A 20,027-nucleotide genomic window follows, 5' to 3' on the forward strand; every position below is an offset into this window, starting at 1 on the left:
CTATTATGTCAACCTAATGGGACCCTGTATCACCATTAAAATGAAATAAAAATTATATAAATAGGAATGGTAGACGGCAGCGCTAATGGGGACTTACTGATGCCGACCCGAGAGTGCAGTGACTATATATGGACACTTATCCGTTTGTATCAGTTATTGTTCAATTAATAAATCACCCAAAACATTTTTTTTTTGTTCTGAGCATGCTCAGAAGTAAAAACGGATAAAAAAACGGATGCAAATGGATGACATTTAAGGCGCATCCGCTTTCCATAGACTTTTCTTCCGTTTTTTTTTTTTTGCTGGAAGAAAAAATACTGCATGTGCTGTTTTTTCTGCAGTCAAAAAAATGGAAATGAGCGCAGACGGGTACAAACGGATGTAGGTGGATTGTAAAGAAAATCCCATTGACATGAATGGGATCTTTTTTAAAACCGTTTTTAATCCGTTTACAGCCTGCAAGAAAGTAACCGAAACGGGGATAAAAAAACGGGGACAGATGGCCGAACTGCATAAAAACCTAAATTTACCAATACAAGACTGACATCTAGTGGAAATTTGGAAAACTGCAACCCTTGAGTGCAAAACTTCAAAAACTATACAGCAGTGTTACCCAACAAGGATGGCTCCAGCTGTTGCAAACCCACAACTCTGCACATTGCACGTGACATGCATGTTGCTGCATAGGACCTCTGTCTACAATTTAGTTTCACATAGATGTGATCTGGCTGCACCTCCCTCTGCAATGCATAGTAGTAACCAGGGCTACCTAAAGTGTACCCGTCATTTAAAAAAAACTTTAAACGTGTCAGAGACATGTCATATGTTTTAGTCAGTCAAGGTCTCAATGCTGAGACCCCCACAGATCAGGAGGAAAAAGCTGGGAGAAGCGAGAGGTAGAGCAATTTCCTCCTCCGCTCTCGGTCCCATAGACTTATAATGGAGCAAAATAAAAAAAATAAGTTCTTGGAAGCTTCCATGCAGTTCTGAATTATATACTTATACTGTAAGATCAGCATTTCCCAACCAAGGTGCCTCCAGCTGTTGCAAAACTACAACTTCCAGCATGCCCGGACAGCCAACGGCTGTCCGGGCATGCTTGGAGTTGTAGTTTTGCAACAGCTGGAGGCACCCTAGTTGGGAAACCCTGCTGTAGACATTAGAACAAATCAATTCTGTAATAGCAAAGAGCATTTGAAACTTGGAAAATATATAATTCACAGAAGTTTCGGTCACAATGGGAGACATTTGTGTGCCACATATTTATCATACTAACACAGGGGGTTGATTTATTTGGAGCACATGAGCAAAACACAAAAAAGTCTCAGTTGAGACTTTATTGCGACTTTTTAAAAGTGCTTACCAAAGGCAGTTTTGTACTCCAGGTCAGACTTCTTGAAGGGGTTTGCGATTTTTTTTTTTTTTTACCTATGTGCCACAGAGTTCTCTCTGCTGACACCTCTGTCCAGGTCATGAACTGTCTGGAGAGGTTTGCTATGGGGTATTGTAAGCCTACCCGTTTAATTTAACCTGTTGGGGAAGGAGGGAGTATGGATACACCCTCACATCCCGGAACTTAAGGAAGGAGGGCGTCCCTGTACGCCATGCGTGTCAAACATGCCGCCCACAATGAATATCTTTGCGGCCCGAGCAGAGCCGGTGCTTGCCCTGCAGTGGCGGATCCCCCAATCACTATTAAGGACATACCTGTGTCTCGAAAGATGTTTTCGGAACACAGCGGATGTCAACTCTCAGCGGCCCCGTGTTAAGTTTAAAAACGCAGGGGCCGCCAGTGCATGCGCCCATAGCAACGGAGGCATGGAGGAGCGGAACATGGAGGTGGAAGACGTCCGCTGGAGAGCATGGCAAGTGATCAGCGGCACGTCAGCTTCGGTGCTCAGACCACCGCTCCTCCTGTCCCGGGACCTACTGCTATGGCCGGACCGGAGGAGTGGTGGTCAGAGCACTGAAGTGGGGCAGTACACAGGCATACAGCCTCCAGCCATACACTGTATATGGCTGGAGGCTGTTTGTCTGTGGGAGGAACATAATACACCTAGGTTTAGATACCACGCTCTGCCCACCCATAGAAGTCCGGGCAGAGTGGGGGGGGGGGGGGGGGGGTACTGGAACGGGGATCTTACCCGGCAGGGGCAGCAGGCACATGAAGAGCTGCGGCGGAGGAGACTGCGGGCGACAGTGAGGATCCTCTTTGGTGAGTGATCTTCTCTGTGACCTGCTAGAAGTTACAAAACTACAACTCTCAGCATGCCCAGACAGCCTTTGACTGTGGTTTCCAGATGTTGCAAAACTACAACTCCCAGCATGCCTGGACAGTCTTGGCATGCTGGGAGTTTTAGTTTTGTAACATCTGGAGGGGCACAGTTTGGAGACCACTATACAGGTGTTTCCAAACTTTGGACCTCCAGAAGATGCAAAACTTCAATTCTCAGCATGCCCAGACAGTCAAGCATGCTGGGCGTTGTAGTGCTGAAACATCTGGCCCTTCAGATGTTGCCAAACTACAACTCCCCAGAATGCCAGGACAGTCTGGGCATGCTTGGAGTTGTAGTTTTGAAACATCTGGAGGGCTACAGTTTAGAGACCACTACTTAGCGGTCTCCAAACTGTTCTTCCTCAGTTGTTGCATAACTACAACTCCTAGCATGTCTTTCGGCTGTCAGTGCATGCTGGGAGTTGTAGTTTTGCAACAGCTGTAGGCACACTGATTTGGAATCACTGAGCTAGAGTCTGTTTCCTAACTCAGTGATTCCAACCCATGTGCCACCAGCCCCTGTTTGCGTCCATTATAGGGGATTTCCAACATAAAGACCCTCAAATTCACTTCTAAACTTAACTGGTCCCTGAAAAATTCAGATTCTGAAATTTTTGGGAAAAATTGGAAAATTGCTGCTATACTTGGAAGCCCTCTGATGTCTTCAAAAAGTAAAAACAGGTCAACTTTATGATGCAAACATAAAGTAGACCTATTGTATATCTGAATCAATATGTAATTTATTTGACATGTCCCCTTTCCTTACAAGCAGAGAGCTTCAAAGTTAGAAAAATGCAACACTTTCAAATTTACCACTAACATAAAGTAGAATATGTCACGAAAAAACAAACAAAATCTCGGAATCAAATTTATAAGTAAAAGCATCCCAGAGTTATTAATGCATAAAGTGACAGAGGTCAGATTTGCAGAAAAATGCTCCCGTCCTTAGGGTCATAATGGGTTCCGTTCCCAAGGGGTTAAAGGTAAAAAAAAAAAAAAAAAAAAAAATTAAAAAAAAAAAATACATATTTAGGAGCATGAATAATGAGTTCCCATTGTTCCTGCAAAGCGGCACAGTATCAGAGATTCCCTACCCTTATACATTGGGGGCAAAAAAGGAGATTTTTTTTATTACTTACCGTAAAATCTCTTTCTCGAAGGATCCATTGGTGGGACACAGTCCATGGGTGTATGCTGCTGTCTCTAGGAGGTATGACACTATGGCAACAAAAAGTCGGCTCCTCCCAGCAGGATATACCCGCCTCCAGGCCCTGAGCTAATCAGTTTTAGTTCCAGAGCAATAGGAGAGGACCGACAGGTCAAGAAGAAAACACGAACTCTCCGAGAACCAGAAGAAAATATATAACTGAACTCACCCTCGGACAGAGAACCAAAGAGAAACCCAAAAGGGCTGGAGCTGTGTCCCCCAATGTATCCTTCAAGAAAGAGATTTTACGGTAAGTAATAAAAAATCTCCTTTTCTCTATCGGCTCCATTGGGGGACACAGACCATGGGACGTACCAAAGCCATCCCTTGGGTGGGAAGAAGAAAACCCGGTTAGGCGGACGGCTGAACCACCGCCGCCTGCAGCACCTTCCGGCCCAGACTAGCATCAGCAGCAGATGCGAAGGTATGAACCCGGTAAAAACCTTGAAAAAGTATGCAAAGATGACCAGGAAGCCGCTTGCAGATCTGCAAGGCCGAGGCCTTGTTCTGGAGAGCCCAAGATGCCCCAACAGAACGGGTAGAATGAGCCAAAACCCTGAAGGGAGGGATCTTTCACCCTACAGTGATAGACTTCCGAAGTAGCAAACCGGATCCACCGAAAAATGGTGGCCTTGGAAGCAGGTTGTCCCTTGCAACGACCTTCCGTAAGGACGAAAAAAGGAATCGCACTGACGAAAGGAAGCGGTGACAGAGAGGTAGGACCAAACGTCCCGCACCACAGCCAGATTGTGGAGTAAACGCTCCTTGGGATGAGAAGGAGCGGAACAAAAGGATGGAAGGACGAAGTCCTCATTGAGATGAAAAGCCAAAACGACCTTAGGCAAAAAAGAAGGATCTGGCCGGAAAACGACCTTGTCCTGGTGAATCACCAGAAACGGAGAACGGCAGGAAAGAGCTGCCAATTCGGACACTCTCCGAATAGAGGTGATAGCTATACGAAACGCCACTTTCCAAGAAAGAAGGCGCAAGGACATTTCCCCAAGAGGTTCAAAAGGGGGACCTTGGAGGACACTCAGAACCAGATTTAAGTCCCACGGGGGAGAAGGGGACCGATAAGGAGGGGCAGCATGTGCTACTTCTTGAAGGAAGGTCCGGACATGAGAATTAGAAGCCAGAGGACGCTGAAAAAGAATAGAAAGGGCCAAAACCTGACCCTTAAGGGAACTGAGAGACAACCCCAGTTCCAATCCCGACTGCAAGAGAGAAGACGGGAAAAACGAAAAAGTAACAGGACACAAGACCTGAGCTTCACACCAACAAAAATAAGAGCGCCAGGTACGGTGGTAAATTTTTGCCGAGGAGGACTTACGAGCCCTGAGCATAGTGCGAATGACTTGGGAAGAGAAACCGCGGCTCTCAAAACCGCGGTCTCGACCGCCACGCCGTCAAAAGCAGAGACGGCAATAGGGGTGGCATAGGAGACCTGAGATAGGAGGTATGGACGATAGGGAATGCGCAACTTTAAGTCGTTCAGGAGCCTGACCATGACGACGAACCACGCCCGCCGGGCCCAGGCTGGGCCACTAGAATGGCGGAAACGCCCCACAGAGTTTCCTCAGGACCCCAAAAAAAAAAGAGAAGAAAGGGAGGAAACAGACAAGGTAGGGCAAGGCTCGACCAAGAGAGAGGAACGCTTTGGTTGTGGCGGGACAAGCAGAGGTCCATGCCTGGAGCGCCCCAGGGGTTGCAGATCACAGCAAACACCCCTGGATGTAGGGACCAGTGGCCTTGGACGACTGAGGACCGGCCGAGAAGACCACATCCCAGGGACAGCCAGACTGAAGATAACCGAGATGGCCGGAAATCTGAGTTCAGCCCAGGAGGGAAATTCCCAAGAAGCAAGCAAAGAAAGAATTGCTCTAGGCCCCAAAATGTTGAAGGGGAAAAAGCTTCTCAGGGGGCCAAGACCCCAGACCGGGCGGTCCCTGAAAACACCTCCCCAGCCTGACAGACTGGCAGGGATAGACAGGAAGGAGCACCCCCGAAAAAAACGAGGGGGAAAACAAAGCCAAAATAGAAAGGACCGACAAGACTGACGAGAGAGAACAATCTTGCGGTCGAGAGACAATGGAGACCTGTCCCACCGGAAGAAAATCATCAGTTGAAGAGGTCGGTGATGAAACTGGGCAAATGGCACGGCCTCCACCAACCGACCCAGGACATCTATGCAAAAGCGAATGGAAACTGGAGCAGGGAGCCTAAGTCATCAGACTCTTGAAAAGAGTCGGCGGAGTCGAAAGCGGGCAGAGGCCGCATCGAACTGGAGCCCCAGGAGAGCGGTTGGGCTTGTCCCAATTGACCATCCAACCGAAGTGAGACAAGGTCTGGAGGTTTAGACTAAGACTCTCCAGGATCTGGGTCCTGGCTGGAGCTCAGATCAGGAGGTAGTCCAAATAAGGAATCCCGGAAACAACTGTTGTCCGTAAAAAGGCTATCACAGGCGCCAGGACTTTGGTAAAGATCCGCGGAGAAGTGGCCAGACGGAAATGGATAGCCACAATCGAAAATGACTGACCGGAACTGAAGAGCGGAGGTACACCTGATGACCGGGAAACAATGAGATGTGGAGGCAGGCATCCTTGATGTCCACCGAGGAACGAAAACTCCCCTTGAACCATGGACACCAGCACCGAACGGAGAGACTCCATTCGGGCTGGGAAAGCAAGATGCTGGCTGAGACAATCGAGAACCAAGACTGGGCGAACAGAAACGCCTTTCTTGGAGACCACAAAGATTTTGGAATAAACCTCGAAAACGTTCCCCTGAAGCTGCATCCCAGAGGGTAAGAGGCGACCAACCACCCGAGAGAGGTCGGCGGGTGGGGGCGACCCTTCAGGTCGAGGAAGGCCTACGGGTGCCTGATGGGGCCGCCAAACGGCCGGAACGGATAGCAGACCTCCGGGAGGAATGGGATCGGAAAGAGGAGCCCTCTTCCCATGAAGGCGCCTGGCTGGACGCTTTGTTGGTACCCTTTGTTGGTACCAAAGTTCCGCAGAAGGGGGACTTACGACGGAAAGCGGTTCTGCGAGTCTTACCAGAGGTAATAAAGAGCTCTTTTTCCCACCCGTCGCCTCACTTCCTGAAGGTGGCATCCGCATTCCAGGCTTAAAGCCACATGAAGGGACGGTGGCTACCAGGTAGCTTGTGGTAAAGGCAACACAGTGGCTGCACATGGAAGCAGAACACAGAAAAATCTCCGGCTGCGGGGCATCGGAGAGCTAGATTAAATAAATCCTCCAGATGGATCTTGAAGACTACCCTGGCGGAGTTGGAAGACCATACCAAAAGGGCCTTTGACACCCAGGCAGAAGCAAAAGCAGGAAGAACCTGCTGCCTCAAAAGGCAGACATTGCCAAAGTATCCACCTTCATGTCCGCTGGATTCTTGAAGGCAGCCGCATCAGCCAACGGCTGGGTAGGCGCCTTAGAGAGGCGGGAGACCGGCGGATCCACAGTTGGAGAGGAGGCCCACCGAGCAATGAGGTCCTTGGCGAAGGAATACTGGGCTTGAACCTTCTTTGTTTCCTGAACCTTCTTGTCAGGGTGACTTCAGGCGGATACCCGCAGGGCGTAAAATTCAGCGTGAGAGCGGAAAGTCTTGAGTGCCGGTCGGGCACAAAGAAAGGAGACTTCTGGAGCCACATCCGAAGTTCCTGGGTGCTTTAGATGGAAGGTGTCTCTTATGGCTGCAACCACTGAGTACACCACATCAGGCACATCCGTGTGGTCCTCTGAGTCGGAGGACGAATCAGAAACCTCATCCACAAGTTCACCCTGGTGAATGGGAACAAGGTGAGGCAGCCCTGGAAGAGGTCGGACACGATGAAAGGAAACTTCTGGACCACGTCCGAAGTTCCTGGGTCCTTTAGCTGGAAGGTGTCTCTTATGGCCACAACCAATGAGTACACCACATTAGGCACATCCGTGCAGTCCTCCGAGTCGGAGGCCGAATCAGAAACTTCTTCCACAAGTTCTCCAGCTGAATGGGAACGTGTGAGGCGGCCCTGGAAGAGAGAGAGACGGACCTGGTATGTGGGTCTGGAGAGCCAGAGCGGGTCTGGGAGCATTCTCTAGAGGAGCGACGCTTGCTACAGGTCGGAGTAACGGGGCGATGCCTGCGAGGGGAGCGTCCGTGCCTGCCAGCAGACTCGGGGGATGAGTCAGATGACACACCCCTATGATGCTGCGAGAGAGTCAGAATAGGGGGAGAGCGGGACCCTCCGGAGGGCCGGTGTAGGGAGGGCCTGTCCAAGGCAGTCACCACATAACGGGAGACCTGAGCCAAGTCGGATATAGACTGGGAGAGGGAGGGAACCCAGGCTGGAGGGGCGGCCGAACCAACCGGGCCTGGAAGAACAACAGGGGTAGAGTAGCAGCGGGGTCTGGGGGAGCAGTGGAGCAGGCAGAACAAGTGTTTCAGCAGAACCAGACAGGGTTTAGAGTTACAGTATTAACAGATTAAAGGAGTGGCTAACACCACAGTTAACTGTTTAGAGGGAGGCCGTTCTGGGCCTCTCACCCCCAAGACTGTGTTCCATTCCACTGTGTTGCTGATACAGTCTGCTTATCTTACTGTTTCACATGCCTTGAGATCCCCATAGACCACAATGGACCTATTTTAAAATTAAACCACAACACTGTAACACTCTGTCCCACCCCGGGACTCGAACCCGTAGTGGTCTCCAGGCTGTCAGAGAGGAGAAATGCCGGCCAATAGCAAGGGAGGGGCGTGTTAGGCCCCTGCCACCATAATTGCGCGCACATGGCTGATTGGTTGTCAGTTCGCGCCCTGAGAAGCTTCGGCAGCCCTGGGTGGGCGGAGCTAAAGCGCACCAGGCCGGAAGTATTAACAAGAAGTCTTGTAATGGCGCTCGCTCTTTGCCCCGAGTGCACATGCGAATGCGGACTAGACACCACCGGCAGCAGCCGCTGCTGAAAGTGAAAGTAAGCCGGCGTTCAGAGTGCCCGCATAGAAGAACACCGCAGCTGTCAGCCGCTTCAATGTAAAAAACACACACATTATATATATATATATATATATATATATATATATATATATATATATATATATATATGAATAAAGTGAAGAAAGCTGTGCCCCATTCAAACTGCCACTGCTCACCCCAGTAATAAAGGACCCCCTGTCCAGGCCAGCCCAATTAGACCCATGAGAAAAGTGGGCCAAAAACTGAGGGTCTCCAGCTGTTGCAAATCTGCACCTAAGGAGAAAGGGAAATATACTCACCTCAGTCAGAAGAACTTACCTCATGAAGTCTTCCTATGAAGTCTTCAGCCAGCTTTTATCACCTGCATCATGCCGGGCTACCATGTGCGAGCGAGGCGAGCAGGGAGATAGGGTGACCCGGACCCATGAGGTACAAACCCAGGCACTGACCGTTGGCGAGAGGGGGTGAACAGCGCATATACGCAATGTCTGTGCCCCCTTACTCGCAATGGGGAAACAGTGAGCCGCAGTTCCCGAGTCCCCACCTGAAAACAGGTAAGAAAATGGAATAAAAAAATCTAACACATCCCTAAATCTAGGAAAATAATAAAAACATAAGACCTGGTCTGGAGAGAACTCCAGACCATGTCCACCTCCTTAGACACTAAGCTTAAAACTGATTATCTCAGGGCCTGGAGGCGGGTATATCCTGCTGGAAGGAGCCGACTTTTTGGTTGCCATAGTGTCACACCTCCTAGAGACAGCAGCATACACCCACGGTCTGTGTCCCCCAATGGAGACGATAGAGAAAAAGGATTTAGTCACCAATTGTGCAAGTTCTCTCATTTAAAAAGATGAGCGGCTCCTGTAATTTTCATCATAGGTATAACCTCAACTATGAGAAAAAAAAATCCATAAAATCACATTGTCTGATTTTGAAAGAATTTATTTGCAAATTATGGTGGAAAAGAAGTATTTGGTCAATAACAAAAGTTCATCTCAATACTTTGTTATATACCCTTTGTTGGCAATGACAGAGGTCAAACGTTTTCTGTAAGTCTTCACAAGGTTTTCACACATTGTTGCTGGTATTTTGGCCCATTCCTCCATGCAGATCTCCTCTAGAGCAGTGATGTTTTGGGGCTGATGCTGGACAGCACGGACTTTCAACTCCCTATAAAGGTTTTCTATGGGGTTGAGATCTGGAGACTGGCTTAGCTACTCCAGGACCTTGAAATGCTTCTTACGAAGCCACTCCTTCGTTGCTCGGGCGATGTGTTTGGGATCATTGTCATGCTAGAAGACCCAGCCACATTTAATCTTCAATGCCCTTGCTGATAGGAGGTTTTCCCTCAAAATCTCCCGATACATGGCCCCATTTCCTTTACACGGATCAGTTGTCCTGGTCCCTTAGCAGAAAAACAGCCCCAAAGCATGATGTTTCCACCCCCATGCTTCACAGTAGGTATGGTGTTCTTTGAATGCAACTCAGCATTCTTTCTCCTCCAAACATGACTAGTTGAGTTTTTACCAAAAAGTTCTACTTTGGTTTTATCTGACAATATGACATTCTCCCAATTCTCTTCTGGATCATCCAAATGCTCTCTAACAAACTTCAGACGGGCCCGGACATGTACTGGCTTAAGCAGAGGGACACGTCTGGCACTGCATGATTTGAGTCCCTGGCGGCGTAGTGTGTTACTGATGGTAGCCTTTGTTACTTTGATCCCAACTCTGTGCAGGTAAGGTAAGTGACCAAATACTTATTTTCCACCATAATTTGCAAACAAATTCTTTAAAAATCAGACAATGTGATTTTATGGATTTTGTCTCTCATTATGTCTTAGTTGAGGCATACCTATGATGAAAATTACAGGACTCTCATCTTTTAAAGTGGAGAACATGCACAATTGGTGGCTGACTAAATACTTTTTTGCCCCACTGTATGTATCTGTACTTGTCTGTGGCCATTTTGTAAACAGTCTACCTTCTGAAGTCTCTATGGATATTGTGATCCAAACGGAGAGCTTCCTTAATGTAGGTATCACAAGGAGATGGAAATGGCAGCAATGTGTCCAGATCATAGATGAACCTCCGCCCGTCACTACAGTCACGAAGCAGAACAACATGATAATCCTGAGGGGACAAACCATGAAGAGGATTATTATCCCATATTACACAGTCATCCTATACAGCCCGGAGATATCAAGCTACAGTTACATTAACCACAAACCATCGAACATATTGATCAGAAAGATAGTAATGGCTGCAGACGGATGGGATTTTATTATTTGAGGGCACGTTCCCACTTGGCGTATACCCAAAATCTGCAGAAGCAGCGGGAAATACGCTGGGTATGCCTCGCTCACCATTCACACACAGGGCTGCTGCCGGAAAGCCTTGTGTGAATGGTGAGCGAGGCATACGCAACGTATTTCCCGCTGATTCTGCAGATTTTGTGCAGCGTGAAATACGCTGCGTATACGCCAAGTGGGAACGTGCCCTGAAGGTGGTGTCCAGATTATAAAACCTCATCTCATGGTCAGAGTGAAGAGCGGTTACAAGACCTGTCCTATCCTGTATTAAGGTGGGTTCACACCACGTTTTTGCAATACAGTTCCCGTATCAGGTTTTTCATAAAAAACTGATTCCTCAAAACCGGACTAAACTGTATCAAAACGTGTTTACATATTTTTATCTGTATACGGTTGAAAAATGATGTTCGGGTGCATCCGTTTTTTAAGAAAAAAACGTATAGGTTTTTACATTTTCACCCCATTATGAATAAAGTTTTACTTGTTTGATTGAAATTCCGAGAAAAAAAAAAAACTGAGCAAAGCCAAAAACCGTATGGTCAAAACCAGATGGAACCGTACGCACATATGGTTCTGTACGGTTCCCATTGACTCCCATGTTAAAAAAAAACAAAAAAACGTATACGGTTTAATACAGTTTTTCACCCGGATTAAAAACCGTGGTAGGCTACGGTTTTCTGTCCGGACAAAAAGAAAAAAAAAAAAAAAAAAAAGAAATAAAAAGGAAAAAACCTTATGGTTTGAAAAACGGAGACAACCGTATACATTATGGTGCATACAGTTTTGAATGGGAAGTCTATGGGCACGGTTTTCTGTAGGGTTGCATACGTTTGTTTTTTTTGTTGTTGTTTTTTTATGAAACCGTATGCCGAAATCGTATAGTAAAATCGTGGTGTGAACCCACCCTTACAGAGACTTATCAATGAACACAGTGTAATGCTTTATTTGATCCAATAGCAAAGAGAGCACCAGCACCAAGACTGAATTTAAAACTCTTCAAACTTTATTAATCCATATACAAAAGGCATCCTAAAACATGGATACAGCATGGCTGGCAGCTGGAAAACAGAGTTCTGGACCGACGTGTTTCTGGCAAGTGTAGTGGTTGTCCAGTTATTAAAAACGTGTGGTTGTCCAGTCATTAAAGGGGTGCTCCCGTGGAAAACTTTTTATTTAAAACAACTGGTGCCAAAAAGTTAAAACAGATTTGTAAGTTGCTTCTATTAAAAAATCTTAATCCTTTAAAGGGGTACTCCGCCCCTGGCATCTTATCCCCTATCCAAAGGATAGGAGATAAGATGTTAGATCACCGCGGTCCCGCTGCTGGGGACCGCGGGGATCGCCGCTGCAGCACCCCGCCATCATTACTGCGCAGAGCGAGATCGCTCTGTGCGTAATGACGGGCGATACAGGGGCCGGAGCAGCGTGACGTCATGGCTCCGCCCCTCATGACATCACGGCCCGTACCTTTAATGCAAGTCTATGGTGCCATGCTCCCTCCCATAGACTTGTATTGACGGGGGCGGGCCGTGACGTCGTGAGGGGCGGAGCCATGACGTAACGATGCTCCGGCCCCTGTATTGCCCGTCATTACGTGCAGAGCGATCTCGCTCTGCGCAGTAATGATAGTGGGGTGCTGCAGCGGCGATCCCCGGGGTCCCCAGCAGCGGGACCCCGGCGATCTAACATCTTATCCCCTATCCTTTGGATAGGGGATAAGATGTCTAGGGGCGGAGTACCCCTTTAAAGGGCTGTATACTACAGAGGAAATGCTTTTCTTTTTGGATTTCTCTTCTGTCATGAGCACAGTGCTCTCTGCTGACCTCTTCTGTCCATTTTAGGAACTGTCCAGAGCAGCATATGTTTGCTATGGGGATTTTCTGCTTCTCTGGACAGTTCCTAAAATGGACAGCAGAGGTCAGCAGAGGGCACTGTGCTCGTGACAGAAGAAAAGCATTTCCTCTGTAGTATACAGCCCCTAAATAGTACTGGAAGGATTAAGATGTTTTAATAGAAGTAATTTACATCTGTTTAACTTTCTGGCACCAGTTGATTAAAAAAAAATTTAAAAATAAAAAATAAAAGTTTTCCACGGGAGTACCGCTTTAAAAACGTATCCCTTATCCACAGGATCTAAGCAGTCAGATCTCTGCAATCTACAGTACAGGGCCTGTCTCTTACCTCGGATAACTCCAACCCCCACCGTCTGAGATAAATTGGATGCAGCAGTGACAGCTCCACAGCCAATCACTGGCTGAGGCTGAACATTGCTGCGGCCAGTGGTATGCGGAGCGGGCTGTCACTGCAGAGATCAGTTTGCCTCAGAGGGTGGGGACTCAGAGGTAAAAGACAGGTCCCGTTCTGGAGACTGCGATCCTATGGATAGAGGATACGGTTTTAAAGGGGTATTCCAGGAAAAAAACTTTATATATATTTATATATATCAACTGGTTCCAGAAAGTTAAACAGATTTGTAAATTACTTCTATTAAAAAATCTTAATCCTTTCAGTACTTATGAGCTTCTGAAGTTTAGGTTGTTCTTTTCTGTCTAAGTGCTCTCTGATGACACGTGTCTCGGGAACCGCCCAGTTTAGAAGCAAATCTCTTCTAAACTGGGCGGTTCCCGAGATAGGTGTCATCAGAGATTACTTAGACAGAAAAGAACAACCTAAACTTCAGAAGCTCATAAGTACTGAAAGGATTAAGATTTTTTTAATAGAAGTAATTTACAAATCTGTTTAACTTTCTGGAGCCAGTTGATATATAAAAAAAAGTTTTTTCCTGGATAACCCCTTTAATACCTGGACAACCACTTTAAATGGAAAAGCATCAACCTCGCTAACTGTCTGGTACAGGCCAGTAGTGCGGATGACACCCATTACAAATGGTCCTTTACGCTTTATTTATACCAGTGTTTCCCAACCAGGGTGCCTCCAGCTGTTGCAAAACTACAACTCCCAGCATGCCCGGACAGCCAAAGGCTGTCCGGGCATGCTGGGAGTTGTAGTTTTGCAACAGCTGGAGGTACCCTGGTTGGGAAACACTGATTTATAAATTGCTTCCTTTCCAAGATATGACCAATGGGCTAAGGGGTGTTGCCTAGCCCCAAGGTACACTGGTAGAGCTGCCCAAGCTTGTCCCTGGATAACACACCCTTTATAAAATATTCATGATGCTGCCCAGAAGCACATAGCCAGGACGTGCGGCAAGATCCCAAGCGTCCGCAGTGAGATCTCCAGCATGAGCTTCCAGGAGCATCACTGCGCATGCACCATTTCCATGCTAAACCAGAAGAAGCAGTGGGCACAGTGGCTTCCGTGCAGCCATCTTTAGAACACCAAATTTGCACCAAATCCTCCAAATGCTGCAGATGTGGACTCTAGGGATCTTGCCACATGTCCTGGCTATGTGCTTCTCGGCAGAGTCATGATTATTTATAAAAGGGCGTGTTATCCAGGAACAAGGCGGGTGGCTGTACCAGTGCACCATGTGGCTAGGGAACCCCTCTAAGGCTAGGCTCACACGGCTGTTTGCACCGACCCGTTAAAGGGGTAATTTAACTTTAAAGGAGTAGTCCAGTGGTGATTCAGTGGTGAGCAACTTATCCCCTATCCTAAGGATAGGGGATAAGTTGCAGATCGCGGGGGGTCCGACCGCTGGGGCCCCCTGCGATCTCCTGTACGGAGCCCCGACAGCCCGCGGGAAGGGGGCTTGTCGACCTCCGCACGAGGCGGCGGCCGACACGCCCCCTCAATACAACTCTATGGCAGAGCCGAAGCGCTGCCTTCGGCTATCTCCGGCTCTGCCATAGAGATGTATTGAGGGGGCGTGTCGGCCGCCGCCTCGTGCGGGGGTCGACACCCGCTATCTCGGCGGAGAGCCGGGGCCCCGTACAGAGAGATCGCAGGGGGCCCCAGCGGTCGGACCCCCCGCGATCTCAAACTTATCCCCTATCCTCAGGATAGGGGATAAGTTTTTCACCACTGGACTACCCCTTTAAAATGTTTTTTTTTTTAAATCAACTGGTGCCAGAAAGTTAAACAGATTTGTAAATTACGTCTATTAAAAAATTCTTAATCCTTTCAGTACTTATTAGCTGCTGAATACTACAGAGGAAATTATTTTCTTTTTGGAACACAGAGCTCTCTGCTGACATCATGCGCACAGTGCTCTCTGCTGACATCTCTGTCCATTTTAGGAACTGTCCAGAGCAGCTTATGTTTGCTATGGGGATTTTCTCCTACTCTGGTCAGTTCTTAAAATGGACAGAGATGTCAGCAGAGAGCACTGTGTTCCAAAAAGAAAATAATTTCCTCTGTAGTATTCAGCAGCTAATAAGTACTGGAAGGATTAAGATTTTTTAATAGACAAAATTTACAAATCTGTTTAACTTTCTGGCACCAGTTGATTAAAAAAATAAATAAAAAAAAAAAAAAGTTTTCCACCGGAGTACCCCTTTAAGGGTCCGATCGACTTTTTTCTGAGCCGATCGGACCCTATAAACAGGTCTGATGCAAATGGCTACTACCGGGTCATTTATTTGCATGGAGTCCATCAGTGACCCGGTAATTTTACAGGATTTTAGCAAAGAAAAAAAAAAATAGTGCTTGCACAATTTTTTCCTCCGCTAAACTCCCATCCTTCTGGCCAGATTGCCGATGGAACTCCGAATAGCGGAGTCCGACAGCAATGTGAACGAGGCCTAAGTGCACCATCAGCCATATCTTGGGAACAAAGCAATAAATAAATAAAATGATAAAGACCAGTAAAATGGACTATCAACACTATTAGCCTGTACCAGACACTTAGTGCGGTTCACGCGGCGGGATTTCCGTGCAGAATTCCGCTCGTAAATTCCACAAAATATACTGTACATAGAATTGAAGGGGAATTCCGCTGTCCCATTCACATTGCAGAATTTCCACTGTGGAAATTCCGCTTTTCGCAAAAACATTGAAAAAGTCTTAAAATTTAGCAGACTTCTGGGCGGAATCCCATTGATGTCAACATGGCTTTGAATTTCGGCAGAATCATATGTTTTGAGCACCCAGAATTTTATGCAGAACAGAATTTGAGTAGAACATAGCCTTAAAGGGGTACTCCATTGGAAAACATTTTTTTTATATCAACTGGTGCCAGAAAGTTAATCAGATTAGCACTGAACAGTATTAGCAATCGAATGATTGCTATAAATAGTCCCCTATGGGAACTATTAAAGTGTAAAAAAAAAAAAAAAAATGAAAAAAAAAAAAAAAAGTGAAAAATCCCCTCCCCCCAAAATAAAAAATCCTTTTCCCCATTTTACCCCCAAAAAGTGTACAAAAAAAAAAAAAGTTAAACATATTTGGTATCGTCGTGTGCGTAAATATCCGAACTATTAAAATACAATGTTAATGATACCGTATGGTGAACGGCGTGAACGTAAAAAAAAAAAAAAGTCCAAAATTGCTGCTTGTTTATAACATTTTATTCCCAAAAAAATTGATAAAAAATGTATTAAAAGTTTTATTTATGCAAATATGGTATCAATAAAAAGTACAGATCACGGCGCATAAAATGAGCCTTCATACCGCCGCTTATACGGAAAAATGAAAAAGTTATAGGTCTTCAAAATAGGGGGATCTTAAACGTACTAATTTGGTTAAAAAGTATGCAAATTTTTTTTAAGCGCAACAGTAATAGAAAGGTATGTTATCACGGGTATCATTTTAATCGTATTGACCCAAACAATAAAGAACACATAATTTTAACCGCAAATTGTACGGCGTGAAAACAAAATTTTTTCCAAAATTTGCGGTTTTCTTTTTAATTTCCCCACACAAATAGTATTTTTTTGGTTGCGCCATACATTTAATGGTTAAGTGAGTGATGGCATTACAACGGACAACTGGTCGCGCAAAAAAACAAGCCCTCATACTAGTGTGGATGAAAATATAAAAGTTATGATTTTTTTGCAAGCGAGGAAATTGTCTGAGTCCTTAAGGGCAAAATGGGTCCTTAAGGGGTTAAAATCCTTCTATTTTGACGACCTATAACTTTTTCATTTTTCCGTATAAGCGGCGGTATGAGGGCCCATTTTTGGCGCCATGATCTGTACTTTTTATTGATATCACATTTGTGTGTATAAAACTTTTACATTTCATATTAATTTTTTTTTAATAAAATGTAAAAAAAATAAATAAAAATACAATTTAAAAAAAGCAGCAATTTAGCATTTAAAAAAAAAAAAATTTTACGTTCACCGTATGGGATCAATAACATATTTTTATAGTTTAGACATTTCCGCACGCGGCGATACCAAATATGTGAATTTTTTTTATTTTATTTTTTTACACTTTATGGGGGTAAAATGGGAAAAAAGGACATTTTACTTTTTTATTGGGGAAGGGGATTTTTCACTTTTATTTATTTTTTACTTGTTTTCGGTAGCGCTGCGGGCGATCCGATCATTCATATTTCTGACCGGTCTCCTGCAGATGCCGTGATCTGTATTGATTACGGCATCTGAGGGGTTAATGGCAGACATCCGCGCGATTGTGGATGTCGGCCATTACCGGCGGGTCCCTGGCAGCGATCAGCACCCGAGACCAGCCGCGCATGATCCGGGCATCCCTCCGATGCTCGCAGTCATGTATAGGATGTAAATATACGTCCTGGTGCGCTAAGTACTGCAGCACCAGGACGTATATTTATGTCCTTGGTCGTTAAGGGGTTAATAACTATTCCATGCAGCAATGCATTAGAACAGTGTTTCCCAACCAAGGTGCATTACTCTGCATTGAGACAATCAGGATCTCCACTCTCCAATTACATTGTTGCTAGAAAACCAATGTCTATTGATGATCAATATGTGGAATGGTTTTAAAGGATGGATAGGAAACAATTCCGCTCCAGGCAGATTTATTGGGATCTGGTATTTCTGACCAATAGACAAAAACACATTATCCCATAACTTTCATTGGAGCATTATGGCCCCATAAGACTCTCTAGGATTCTAGTTTGGGGGTAGCTCACCCATATTACTGGATCCTCTCTTTTTCCAGACATTTGCTTCCATATAGGTATCTGCAAATAAGAAACATGGCGGATGAATTCGAAACAGAAAAACAACCGCAAACTATAGAACATGGACAGGCAAAAGAGTCAGTACATCTCATAGATTAGGAAAGAAGAGGCACTGTGCACTCAGAAGAGATATAAGGACAGTGTTATAGCAGTTATATTATTGTGCATAGGAGCAGTATTATATTAGTTATATTCTTGTATATAGGAGCAGTATTATAGTAATTATATTCTTGTATATAGGAGCAGTATTATAGTAGTAATATTCTTGTATATAGGAGCAGTATTATAGTAGATATATTCTTGTATATAGGAGCAGTATTATAGTATTTATATTCTTGTACATAGGAGGCAGTATTATAGTAGTTATATTCTTGTATATAGGAGCAGTATTATAGTAATTATATTCTTGTATATAGGAGCAGTATTATAGTAGTTATATTCTTGTATATAGGAGCAGTATTATTGTGGTTATATTCTTGTATATAGGAGCAGTATTATAGTAGTTATATTGTTGTATATAGGGGCAGTATTATAGTAGTTATATTGTTGTATATAGGAGGCAGTACTATAGCAGTTATATTCTTGTATATAGGAGGCAGTATTATAGCAGTTATATTCCTGTATATAGGAGCAGTATTATAGCAGTTATATTCTTGTATATAGGGGCAGTATTATAGCAGTTATATTCTTGTATATAGGAACAGTATTATAGTAGTTATATTCTTGTACATAGGAGCAGTATTATAGCAGTTATATTCTTGTATATAGGGGCAGTATTATAGCAGTTATATTCTTGTATATAGGAACAGTATTAAAGTAGATATATTCTTGTACATAGGAGCAGTATTATAGTAGTTATGTGGAGGGGAGATGGAGAGATAGGACCGCACCGCGGTCACCCACAATATCCGGGAGTGTGTACACTGTGACAGGGGATGTCGGAGGTATGGAGCGGGGTGGTGCAAAAAAGCAGGAGAGAACAATGTCCAAAATAGCAAATTGAGAAAAAGGTTGCTTCTGCACTCACCCTTCTTGCGCTGTGTCACTGAGTTAGTCCATGTACGGCCGGCCGCTGTACGGGAGATGATACGGAGAGATCGCTGCAGCCGGAGCTGAGCGGTGACAGCTACGAGCTCGTTTCGCGGTTAAAACCGCTTCTTCGGGCCTCACCTCGTGTCTGTCTGAGCGCATCCTTTATCTGGGCGCTCCTATGACGTCATCCTCGGTAGGAGGAGACTAGTGTTACCTGTTCAGGTACGTGATTGACATTCACAAAAAATGTTATCAAAGTGAATGAAAACAAAGAAGTTGCAATAAGAATATAAAAAAGTGTAAGGGGGGAGTGAGATAAATTCAAACAAAAGGGGAAGTTTTTATGTACACGTGGATTGCAGAATTGGTTTGTGTCAGTGTACGGGGCGTAATACACTGGAGCTCACAGAAATACTGTAAGCTCGTTGCGATCATTAAGCCCCAAAATGCCCATGGCATCGGTCTTAATGATCCAATGTGCCTCTCGCTGTCGGAGGACTTTCTCTCTGGCTGTGCCCCCGGTTGCTATTTTTTCTAAGCCGCAGAAAATCAGTGTTTTTTCATCACTGTTGTGGTGAGCCTTCATATGCTCGATTAGTCTGGCCGAGCCGATCCCTGTTTTAAGGGACCGTTTGTGCTCCCTGAATCTAGAAAAAAGGCAGCGTTTGGTGGATCCTATGTAGTACCTTTTACAGGGACATAGGATCGCATATATGACCCATTCTGATCTGCAGAAAATAAAGTCATGTATAGAGATGTCACAGTTACCCAATTTTATGTAGGCGCCTCTGTACATCTGGGGGCAGTGAATACATGTCCCACATTTGTAGTTTCCTTTTAATTCATTTTTCGCCATCCAGTTCTCGCCAAGTTTTTTGCTGTAGAAAGAGGAGGAGACTAATTGGTTTTTCAGACTTTCACTCCTGCGGAAAGTGACCAGCGGTTTTTTCATTGCGGCTTTTTGTAAGACAGGATCTCTTTCGAGAATGTGCCAATTATTGAGGAGAGCTTTTCTGATGACAGTGGCAAGAGGGTTATATTGAAAAGAAAAAAACTAATCTCTGCTCTTCAATGTCTTTTTCCGTTTTAGCAGACGTGGCATGTTTTTTATTTTTCTTATATTTTTTGTTGATCAAGTCACTGCGGGGGATCTTTTTCACTCTCTCC

The 20,027-nt window shown here is 45.3% G+C and overlaps 1 protein-coding gene across 2 annotated transcripts in view; it reads right to left on the minus strand.

Moving 5' to 3' along the window:
• The window catches only part of NTAQ1 (N-terminal glutamine amidase 1), a 40,697-nt gene that overhangs the window by 16,062 nt on the left and 4,608 nt on the right, over positions 1–20,027 (minus strand). For both annotated transcript variants that reach the window (XM_056522709.1, XM_056522708.1), the window contains exons 3-4: positions 17,778–17,828; positions 10,435–10,583 (exon numbers count right to left, since the gene is read on the minus strand). In XM_056522709.1, coding sequence (XP_056378684.1) covers positions 10,435–10,583; positions 17,778–17,828 — 200 coding nt within the window. The remainder of the gene's footprint in view (positions 1–10,434; positions 10,584–17,777; positions 17,829–20,027) is intronic.

This window comes from Hyla sarda, chromosome 5 (genome assembly GCF_029499605.1).
Source record: "Hyla sarda isolate aHylSar1 chromosome 5, aHylSar1.hap1, whole genome shotgun sequence".
Classification (NCBI taxonomy): Eukaryota; Metazoa; Chordata; class Amphibia; order Anura; family Hylidae; genus Hyla; species Hyla sarda.